The sequence below is a fragment of the Xyrauchen texanus genome, chromosome 25 (genome assembly GCF_025860055.1).
Source record: "Xyrauchen texanus isolate HMW12.3.18 chromosome 25, RBS_HiC_50CHRs, whole genome shotgun sequence".
Classification (NCBI taxonomy): Eukaryota; Metazoa; Chordata; class Actinopteri; order Cypriniformes; family Catostomidae; genus Xyrauchen; species Xyrauchen texanus.
In genome coordinates this window covers 6,771,664-6,783,728 of record NC_068300.1, presented here as the reverse complement: position 1 = coordinate 6,783,728, position 12,065 = coordinate 6,771,664, and the positions used below count along the sequence as shown (strand labels likewise).

General features: G+C 39.8%; 1 protein-coding gene across 1 annotated transcript in view; it reads left to right on the top strand.

Annotated features, from left to right (window-relative positions):
- The window catches only part of LOC127619070 (RING finger protein 150), a 30,527-nt gene that overhangs the window by 11,183 nt on the left and 7,279 nt on the right, over positions 1-12,065 (top strand). Inside the window, exons 2-4 of the mRNA XM_052091800.1 lie at positions 4,888-5,138; positions 8,951-9,022; positions 9,481-9,563. Of these exons, the coding sequence (XP_051947760.1) occupies positions 4,888-5,138; positions 8,951-9,022; positions 9,481-9,563 (406 nt within the window). The remainder of the gene's footprint in view (positions 1-4,887; positions 5,139-8,950; positions 9,023-9,480; positions 9,564-12,065) is intronic.

Here is a 12,065-nt window from a genome sequence, read left to right as displayed (position 1 = left end):
ATTCTGACCCTCAAAGACCTGTTAGTCTGCCTTTAAAATGTCCACCTCCACTCCATTTATTATCATAAATTAGATGCACCTGTTTGAGGTCGTTAGCTGCATAAAGACACCTGTCCACCCCATACAATCAGTAAGAATCCAACTACTAACATGGCCAAGACCAAAGAGCTGTCCAAAGACACTAGAGACAAAATTGTACACCTCCACAAGGCTGGAAAGGGCTACGGGAAATTGCCAAGCAGCTTGGTGAAAAAAGGTCCACTGTTGGAGCAATCATTAGAAAATGGAAGAAGCTAAACATGACTGTCAATCTCCCTCGGACTGGGGCTCCATGCAAGATCTCACCTCGTGGGGTCTCAATGATCCTAAGAAAGGTGAGAAATCAGCCCAGAACTACACGGGAGGAGCTGGTCAATGACCTGAAAAGAGCTGGGACCAGCGTTTCCAGGGTTACTGTTGGTAATACACTAAGACGTCATGGTTTGAAATCATGCATGGCACTGAAGGTTCCCCTGCTTAAACCAGCACATGTCAAGGCCCGTCTTAAGTTTGCCAATGACCATTTGGATGATCCAGAGGAGCCATGGGAGAAAGTCATGTGGTCAGATGAGACCAAAATAGAACTTTTTGGTCATAATTCCACTAACCGTGTTTGGAGGAAGAAGAATGATGAGTACCATCCCAAGAACACCATCCCTACTGTAAAGCATGGGGGTGGTAGCATCATGCTTTGGGGGTGTTTTTCTGCACATGGGACAGGGCGACTGCACTGTATTAAGGAGAGGATGACCGGGGCCATGTATGGCGAGATTTTGGGGAACAACATCCTTCCCTCAGTTAGAGCATTGAAGATGGATCGAGGCTGGTTCTTCCAACATGACAATGACCCGAAGCACACAGCCAGGATAACCAAGGAGTGGCTCTGTAAGAAGCATATCAAGGTTCTGGCGTGGCCTAGCCAGTCTCTAGACCTAAACCCAATAGAGAATCTTTGGAGGGAGCTCAAACTCCGTGTTTCTCAGCGACAGCCCAGAAACCTGACTGATCTAGAGAAGATCTGTGCGGAGGAGTGGGCCAAAATCCCTCCTGCAGTGTGTGCAAACCTGGTGAAAAACTACAGGAAACGTTTGACCTCTGTAATTGCAAACAAAGGCTACTGTACCAAATATTAACATTGATTTTCTCAGGTGTTCAAATACTTATTTGCAGCTGTATCATACAAATAAATAGTTAAAAAATCATACATTGTGATTTCTGGATTTGTTTTTTTAGATTATGTCTCTCACAGTGGACATGCACCTACGATGACAATTTCAGACCCCTCCATGATTTCTAAGTGGGAGAACTTGCAAAATAGCAGGGTGTTCAAATACTTATTTTCCTCACTGTAAATCTGAAATTAATTTACATTTAAATGTATTCATTTAGCAGATGGTTTTATCCACACTCGCTTAGTATTTTGAGTATTTTAAAATATTTTGAGTTGCCAGTTTAAATGAGTTTGACAAAATCTTCACTGAATGACTCTGAATCAGTCAAAGAGGTTACTGAATCACCATTTAACTCACTTATGGAACTTAAGTTACCATTACTTGCATTACTAGCTTTTGTACAAAAAGCTGAAGTATGTCATTTCTGCGACACTAACACCGTGTCCTAACTACACGCGACGCGATAAAATTCCAGCAACAGCAAGTGTGTCTGTCCACACTAGATGCGACGCGACTGTGAGACGCCACACGTCAATCAAAAATCACAGCCATTCAGAACAGCGTGTGGGCGGAGTCTCTCTGTGAAAGCGCACTGCTGGCCCGCACTCGCATTGGAAATGGGTAAGAACATAATCAAATCAAGAAATAACATTATTAAAAATCAAATCATTAACAAAATATACTCATTGACTAATTTTGTTATGAAGTACAGTTGTATGTTTGCATAGAATTCAGTTTGAACGCTATATTATATGCTTACAAATCCATTATCGCTTGTGGCACAGTGACCTATTTTTAACTAAAATGTGTACCACCAGTAATAAAAATAACCAGTGTAATTTCTTCATATGACATTCAGTTTATTCGATCTTGTTCATAGGGAAATTCATATCCATCCCGTCGCTTCATTATGGATGGAAGGAAAATTATATTCAAACTCAAATGAAACAGTTTTAATACTATACTGTCATTGCGACTCCCTGCCTGCATTTCAGTAGATTGTCTGGAATGACACCCCTGGATACAGGGACACAAATCGTCATGCCTATTCACTCTACTTTACATTGAAAATAAAGCGGAATTTGTTTTACACAGGTTGATGCGTCTTTAGTAGCCTACTATAGCTAAATGCTACATTCATTCATTCATTCGCTGTAGATGAAAGTCTAAACTTAACTTACCATGTGTATTCAATGCTTCAGCTATACTTCTCCAGACGGAATCCTTTTTCCTGATGTCTTTGTGGAATTTGTGGGATTTTATCGTAGAGAATTGAATGCCTTTGAACTTCGACAGTCAGTTCCTTGTCGTCCATGTTTGATGATTAAATATTAATGAGACGCAGAACTTCCATCCAATGAGATCTCTGTGTGGGCGGATCTGTCAGCCGCGACGTCGCAGAAATAGGAACCGTTTCTAAATTAGAAACTTTGCGTGTCGCCGTCGCGTCTGGTTAGGACAAAAACTGTGATTTAACATGGAAAAGATACCTTTTATCGCGTGTCGCGCCGTCGCGTCGCGTGTAGTTAGGACACGGTGTAACGCTATCAAACGGAATTGCAAAAATAAACAATGATTTTAAAATAGCTCTCTGAATATAACCTCTTCTGCTGTTTAAATGGGTCGCTCAAAACAAACAAAAATGTTCATAGCGCCACAGAGTCACAGTGTTTACAGTTTTCAAGAAAATTAACCTATGAATGGTTAGCTTATCATTGTCTCCGCATATTAAGCTAGGATAGAAAAAAGTATTTTGTAAAGGGGTTTAGACGGACAAGGAGGAGGCGAGAACCGGCTTGACAATATAAATAATAGTTTAATAAAGAAATAAACAAAAAGACACATAGGACGGACAGCTGCCCATAAATGCTCTCTCTCTCTCTCTCTCTCTGTCGCATCACCGTCCACAGTCGGGCATTATCGCTCTCGGAGGCTTGATTAGCCTGATAAGGGGGCGGTGTGTTATATCACGACCCGGCCCCCCCTCCGCCCTGTCACATATTTTAACACTGAAAAGTTTTTTGTAATAAAATATATTTTAATTAAAGCATTTTATACCATTGTATTGTTTTTCTGGTCATTGACAAATATGTCAATGAACGTATTAAAAAATGAGATATCTTTAAAATCTAGTTTAAAACACGTCAAGTTCATAGGAATGTAATCTTTATGTTAGGTGGTTTCACACATTTTTGATAAGCATTTATAGCCATCCATCTTCAACCGCTTATCCGAAGTCGGGTCGCGGGGGCAGCTGCTCCAGCAGGGGGCCCCAAACTTCCCTATCCCGAGCCACATTAACCAGCTCTGACTGGGGGACCCCGAGGCGTTCCCAGGCCAGTGTGGAGATGTAATCTCTCCACCTAGTCCTGGGTCTTCCCCGAGGCCTCCTCCCAGCTGAACGTGCCTGAAACACCTCCCTAGGGAGGCGGCCAGGGGGCATCCTTACCAGATGCCCAAACCACCTCAACTGACTCCTTTTATAGCATTTATAGCTTTTTCTAAAAAAAAAAATATTTAGTAATTTTTTAAATATCATGTGATTTAACGAAGTAAAAGGTATAAATATACTTTCCTTGCAACCTGAATACATGATTGTACACACAACTTAATCATTAATTTAAAAAAAGTTTTCAAACATATTTTTCAAGGTGCACTGAAAAAACAAATACAAACAAACTTGCCCATTTTACTAATCATATGATTTGTGATCTACACAACACAATTGTCTTTCTCTTCTAAACTTGTTTTCGATTAATGTAATTCTCTAAAATGTGCGCTCTACTAGATTACATTATTGAGGGCGAATGTGAACCAATCAAGTATGTTCAACATCGTGGTCAAAGGGGGATTTGAAGTTTTGCATGGGACTTGATGCGGAGAGTAAAAATGTTGAAATTAAGGGTTATTTTATGCATTTTTCAGAAAGATGAGAAAAGGAGGAGATTTAATGTTGTTATTTTGGGAACCGATTCTGTTACGCTGGGTTACACTGTGGTGAAGAGTGGAGCTTTTTCTTCGGTTGAGGATGGTTACTCAAACAATATACTGTATGTTGCTTTACTCAAGCGGCAAATACTACTTAGCATTTAGCAAATCAGTAATGTGACAAAGATGTAATGTAAAACTGAGGAAATTAATCATGTTAGGGACACATAAAATCGCTTTCAGGATACTTAATTGGGTCATTTAAAAATAACTTAATTCCATGATGATAATATGTTGATGTAACTTAATTGTGTTAAACTGGTGTACATCATTAAATCATGTAAATGTATGTAAAAACAATTTCTGTGTGAATTTTTTATTGTTATTTTAAGTATTTTTGGGTCAAGAAAGTATTCTCAGGGTTACACCAACTGACCTGAACACATTTTGGGTTTTCATAAAAATATCAAAATATTTATATTTAATGATATGACAAAATAATATATATTTTTAATCGTCACAAATAGCCCTTAGGGTCTAAAAAGGTCCTCTCTGTTATATGCATTTATTTATTTTTTGACCCACTTGACAGAATTGCTACCCACATGTTGGTTACACCACATGACTTTGATTTGGTGGAAAATGTTTTTTTCAAATATGAAACCATATGAATACAATTTCAGCTTTTAATGAGACTTTCTCAATTTGCCAAGTTTGAGCACTGGTTGAGTGTTGGTTTCTCTTTCAGGCATAAGTGATGTGGTCGCCATCATGATTCCTGAGCCGAAGGGCCGTGAGTTGGTTCTGCTCTTGGAGAGGAACATCACCGTTCACATGCACATCACCATAGGAACACGAAACCTCCAGAAATACGTCAGCCGCACCTCTGTGGTGTTCGTCTCCATCTCCTTCATCGTCCTCATGATCATCTCGCTGGCCTGGCTCGTATTTTACTACATCCAGCGGTTCAGATATGCCAATGCCAGGGACCGCAACCAGGTACGCAAACACACAGAGTTGAAAGGAATCGTTCACTCGCCTTTATTTCATTCTTCCTTACATGGAACATGAAGTTATTTGGCTGAATGTCCAGGTTGCTCTCTTTCATACAATAAAGGAGAACGTTGAGCACCAAAAATGGCAAAAGAGCCCCATAAACATAGCATAAAAGCATATGACTTCTGTGCTACATTACAAGTCTTCTCGATCGCTTATTGTGAGGAAAAGACGAAATTTAAATCAATGTTAGCTGAAAATGTTCCCCTCCAAAAAATCTTCACCCTGCCACTGTTATTGCTTGTTTCTGGTGGTGTGTTTTAATGTGTGTTTCTGGTGGAACGAGGCCCCAAAACATGATTAAAGGCCACAGGAAGACTTTCATCACAGGAAAACAACTGCAGACTGAAGGCAAATGAGACCTCCATTACTGCACACAGTCTTTAATTATCATAAACGAGGAACAAAGAGTGACAGATCTAGGAGATAAAAGACTGAAGTACAAGGAAATGGAGTCCTGCTGATACATTTACTAACCTCTTACAGAATTCGTAAGAAAATAATGGTGATTATAAAAATTGCATTTTGTGTGGAAGCTGCATAAGAGCTTTATGAATTTTCCACAAAGCAAAATACAATGTGCTTAAGCTAACAACTCACAAAAAACTATATTCTTTCATGTCGTTGTTTAACATGTCCCATTAAACAATCACTGTGCTGTGGAAAAAGTAAGTGAACCCTTGGATTTTATAACTGGTCAATCCTCTTTTGGCAGCAATATCCTCAATCAAGCACTCCTGATAGATGCGGAATAGACCTGCACAACGTTCAGAAGAAATATTGGACCGTTCTTCTGTACAGAACTGCTTCAGCTCAGCTACATATTCTTAGGATGTCTGGTGTGAACGGCTCTCTTGAGGTCATTCCACAGCATCTCTATTGGGTTCAGATCTGGGCTCTGACTGGGACACTCCAAAAGGTGGATTGTCTTTTTTTAATCCATTCTGTAGTGGATTGACTTCGATGTTTCGGGTCATTGTCCTGCTGCATCACCCAACTTCTACTGAACTTTAGCTGGTGCACAGACACCCTGACATTATCCTGCAGTCCTGATAAACTTGAGAATTAATTATTCCCTCGATGATGGCAAGCGCTCCAGGCCCCAGTGCAGCTTGAAATTATGATGCTCCCTCCTCTGTACTCCACCGTTGGGATGATGTTTTCATGTTGGTATGCGGTGCCCTTTTTATGCCACACATAGTGCTGCGTGTTCTTCCCGAACAACTCAACCTTAGATTCATCAGTCCACAAAACGTTTTCCCAGTAGTGTTGTGGAGTGTCAATGGGATCTTTGGCAAACTTCAGGTGTGCAGCAATGTTTTCATTGGAAAGCAGCAGCTTCCTTCATGGTGTCCTGCCATGAACACTATGCCTGTTTAATGTTTTCAGTATAGTAGACTCATGAACAGCGATGTTAACCAGTTCCAATGATTCATTCAATCTTTATCGGTCACTCTAGGGTTCAATTTAACCTCATTAAGCATTCTGCATGTGCCCTTTGAGTCACCTTGGTTGGACGGCCACTTCTAGTGAGAGTACCCACAGTACTAAATCATCTCCGTTTATAGACTATTTGTCTAACTGTGGACAGATGAATATCTAAACTCTTCAAGATAACTTTGTAACTGCTTCCTACTTTATGCAAAGCAACAATTCTGGATTGTGGGTCTTCTGAGCAGGGGCGTCGTTTATGTATGGAAGAGTATGGTAGTTGCCTTGCCCTAGCATGCAGATAAATCCAAAAAAATATATGCCTCATTAAGATGCATTTTTCTCGTCACATCAGTCAGTGTCGGCCTCATTTCCCCAAAGCATTAAAAGCCCAATTATATCATTGAAATGACCGTGCAAATCATCTTAGAATATGGTCTGTTTCCCAAAATCATTGTAATTTAAGTACTTGAAAATGGTCTTAGATCAAGTGTTCTGGAGGAAGGACAAACTGTTTCTGACTTATGCAAACACCTGCAATCATGAAAGTACACCTCATACAATGCAATACAGTTAATGTCTTACACTTTATGCGGATGTACACAATGTGATTATTATATAATAATATATAGTTTAAAATGAAGGCATAAAATAGATAAATGAAAGAAAAAAGGAAGAAAAAATATATGTGGCAGGGTGGAGGGCGAGGCCGGGTTGAGATTCCGCACACCCGACCCCTAATTTGGCTGATTAAGCCCGAGAGGGATAAAGGCGACCTTTAGACTGTGTAACAGTTAAATGGAAACGGATGAGGCAAGAACCGGCTTGACAATATAAATAATAGTTTAATAATAAATGTAAACAAAAAGACAAACACATGCCGGGCAGCTGCCAGTAACTCTCTCTCTCTGTCGTACTGCCGTCTCCGGTCACCTTTATCCCTCTCGGGCTTAATCAGCCTAATTAGGGGCCGAGAGTACAGAATCACGATCCGGCCATGCCCTCCGCCTGGGCACAAAATGTTATGAAGTAATTCAATAGCATAAATGTATAAATTACTGACACATATTTGTGTGCAGGACCGAAGTGAATTACAAATTAAATTCAGAGGGAATGGAGATGTTTTATATTGTGCACTTGCAATAGGCCCACGGCCAACAGCGGTAAACATCTTGTAAACGTACTTATGATGAACAGCGCATTGATTGTGTAAAAATAATATATCGTACTGTACAGTAATAATAACATAAATATGTTTCGATAATTTGTTTGATTAAGATAATTACTTAAAACCTTTCCCAGCTTGGTACGCCAAGCTATAACACTACACGGTCACATTGCAGCACACACACAGGGACTTCAGAAAATAAAGTGCTCTTAAGATGCACTTGCAAAGTGTAATTTTGGGAAATGCATGTGATAACGGACAGAATGTTCATAACTTCACATGTAGAGAAAATTTTTAAGCACTAATATTGAACGTTATAGCTATATTTGCCAGATTTAAGGCCGGTTTGCGGCACTCTTCGCCTTTCTTTGCTGGCAACTTCTTGGAAAGTTTTTTTTGGATGGGGGGGGGGGGGGTGTGCGTGTGGATGGGGGGGTTTGTGTTGGTTATCCAAGTTTTTTTTTTGCCATACATGTTTTGTGAAATGCCGCACCTGCTTCTGAAATGCTTTTTTTGCGAGGCATGGTCCATGTCAGCAAACTCAAAATGTTTGAGTGCTTTTTATAAGTCAAAGTGGCTCTAACCCACACCTCCAATCACGATTAATTAATTGGATGCCAGGTTTGCCAACTCCTGACCAGGGCTGGACTGGTGATCTTGCATACCGGGTATTTTCCCGGTGGGCCGATGCACTTTGGGGCCCATCAGGGGTGGACTGGCCATCGGCAGAACCGAGCGGGCCAGTGGATCGGCCGCGAAATGTGCTGAATGGGCCCCCATAAGCTAAAATGAGTCAGGTGTGCGTTATTCAGAATGGACCACAAAACGCGCTGCGATATGCAGTAAAGGACAGCAACAACTTTTGGCTCACCCCCCCCCCCAAACTACGCTGTGAATGTTTGAATGATGTATTCAATATGTACAAGATCAACACAATCATTTGTGTGTTATTAGTTAAAACAGATTGTGTTTGTTCATTATTGTAAATTAGATGAAGATCAAACCAGATTTTAATACAATAATTTATACATAAATGCAGGTCATTCCAAAGGGTTCACTTACTTTTTCTTGCCACTGTAAATAAAATATGATATGGTTTAAAATTTTACACACTCCTAATTTAATATTGTGTGTGCTTTGTTGTCTAATTGGTCAGAGGAGATTGGGGGATGCGGCCAAAAAAGCCATCAGCCAGTTACAAGTGCGAACCATCAGGAAAGGCGATCAGGTAAACAAACAGGATATCGCTTTATAAGTTTAAGCATTAAATATTGTTTAAAGGGGCCATAAAACGTTTTCAACTTGAAAAAGTCCACATGTGATAAGTCAAGTTTTCTTGCACCAAAACGGTCATAACTTTTATTTATGACTATTTTCTACCCTCCCTCTCTCTCTCTCTATCTCTATCTCTCTCTTACTCTTACAGTTAAACACAGTTTTGGTACTGTACCTTTAAGACTTCAAAACATAAATGTTTTATTTGGCTAATTTCTTTGCATATAAAATGAGAGACAATGTCCCCACCAAGTTGCTAAATGTTGAATAAATATGTTTAGCTAAGATTTGAGCCTTTTAAACTTCCAATATCATAGTTTTTAAACTTAAGTTGAATGATTTCTATGGTATTAAATGTCATACTCTTTGTTCTGTCTTTATAACAATGCGTGTTTGACTTTTTCTCTTCAGGAAACGGAGAGTGATTTTGATAACTGTGCCGTGTGTATCGAGGGTTATAAACCAAATGACGTAGTGAGAATCTTACCCTGCAGGTAAACACACCAGCGTTGAAGAAACTACTTTAAAATGTAAGCCAAGCTAGAGTTACTTGTCATTTTAAATAGCGCCGCTAAAGATCAAACCTTTTGTAAAAGAAGATAGAGACACAACAGCTAACTACTTAAAGACAACAGGAAATCATAATTGAGCCCCTTTACTTTATTAATACATGTTCCTGGTCTTATTGTGCACAAGTCATCAGTGCACATTATTCTAAAGAAAAAGACGTCTTTGAAATGAGACACTTTTCACCATTCAATCAATTCCTGATGGGCTGTCAATCGATTCATATTTTATTTAATCAATTATATGATATGCCGATTATTTAACTAATTAGAATTAATCACATATATAAATATTTGCTGAGAAAGCCCCTCAAATAACAATAATAAAGCATATAATTAAATCATTATAAATTGTTACCGTATATTTAAATAATTATAAATGTAATATACAGTTGAAGTCAGAAGTTTACGTACAATTAGGTTGAAGTCGTTAAAACAAATTTTTTAGCCCCTCCACAGATTTCATATTAGCAATCTATAGTTTTGACAAGCCATTGTTTACAGACAGATTGTTTTACTTTTAATTGACTATATCACAATATATTTAAGTTAACTGTGCCTTTAAGCAGCTTGGACAATTCCAGAAAATTATGTCAAGCCTTTAGGCAATTAGCGAATTAGCTTCTGATAGGCTAATTGGAGTCAATTGTTCCTGTAGATTTATTTTAAGGCCTACCTTCAAACTCAGTGCCTCTTTGCTTGACATCATGGGAAAATCAAAACAAATCAGCCAAGACCTCAGAAAACAATTGTGGACCCTCACAGGTCTGGTTCATCTTTAGGAGTAATTTCCAAACACCTGAATGTGCCACGTTTATCTGTACAAACAATAGTACACAAGTATAAACCCCATGGGACCACCCAACCATCATACCGCTCAGGAAGGAGACACATTCTGTCTCCTAGAGATGAACGTAGTTTGGTGTGAAAAGTGCAAATCAATCCCAGAACAACAGCAAAGGACCTTGTGAAGATGCTGGAGGAAACAGGTTAACAAGTATCTATATCAACAGTAAAACGGGTCCTATATCATCATAACCTGAAAGGCTGCTCAGGAAGGAAGAAGCCACTGCTCCAAAACCACCATTAAAACAGCCAGCCTACAGTTTGCAAGTGCACATGGGGACAAAGATCTTAACATTTTGGAGAAATGTCCTCTGGTCTGATGAAACAAAAATGTAACTGTTTGGCCAAAATGACCATAGTTATGCTTGGAGGATAAATGGTGAGGCTTGCAAGCCGAAGAACACCATCCCAACTGTGAAGCGTGGGGGTGGCAGCATCATGTTGTGGGGGTGCTTTGCTGCAGGAGGGACTGGTGCACTGATGGCATCATGACGAAGGAAAATGATGTGGATATATTGAAGCAGCATCTCAAAACATCAGCCAGGAAGTTAAAGCTTGGTCGCAAATGGGTCTTCCAAATGGACAATGACCCCAAGCATGCCTCAAAAGTAGTGGCAAAATGACTTAAGGCAGGGCTAGTCAATGGTGGCCCACAGGCCAAATCCGGGCCGCCAATCATTTTTGTCTGGACCTCTGACTGATTTTTGCTCAAATTTTCTCGCCATCTGAAATAACAGAGTGCTCTCTGTGCAAAACTCAGCGTTCAGAGACGTGCGCCTCAACAATCAGCGGTGAGTTTAACAACGCTCAATGGCACGTGCAACAGCATTCATCATCATCAGTTGTTCAGACCGGAGCGTGTGTTTAAGCTTTTCTGGCATTTAGCAAATTCTGCTTTGCTAAACATGGATCGCACAGTTTAGGTGAGCATTTGATAGCTGTATTTATATAAAGTGGTTAGTTGTGTGGAGTGCGGTCAAATCTACAGATTTAAAAAAATGATCACTGCACATATGCACATTAGGCAACAATGCAATCGATTATGAAAACATTAGAAGAAAATGCACTGAAAATGTACTTTTATTCACTATTCTTGAAGTGTCAAACAGGCGTGTTTCATCAGTTAAGGGTCTGTAGGGCTCATATAAAAAGTGATAATGTGATGTGTGCAAATTCCTAATATTTGCAGGACTATTTTTTCTTCACTGAAGAGGACGATACTTTATAGAGAAAATGGAAGAATAGCCATTTTACTGTATCTCGAAGTTTTCATCTGGATAATCTGGCCCCCGCAAGAAAGTTGTTTAAGAGCCCTGGCTTAAGGACAAAAAGTCAAGATATTGGAGTGGCCATCACAAATCCTGACCTCAATCCGATAGAGAATTTGTGGACAGAACTGAAAAAGCGTGTGTGAGCAAGTCGGCCTACAAACCTGACTCCAGTTCTGTCTGAGGAATGGGCCAAAATTCCAGCAACTTCTTATGAGAAGCTTGTGCACGGCGTGATATGAGCGTGAAGCCATCATCTGTGTTCTGCAACTGCTTTTGGGTCCTTGAATAACTTACAACATGCGAGTAAGACCAG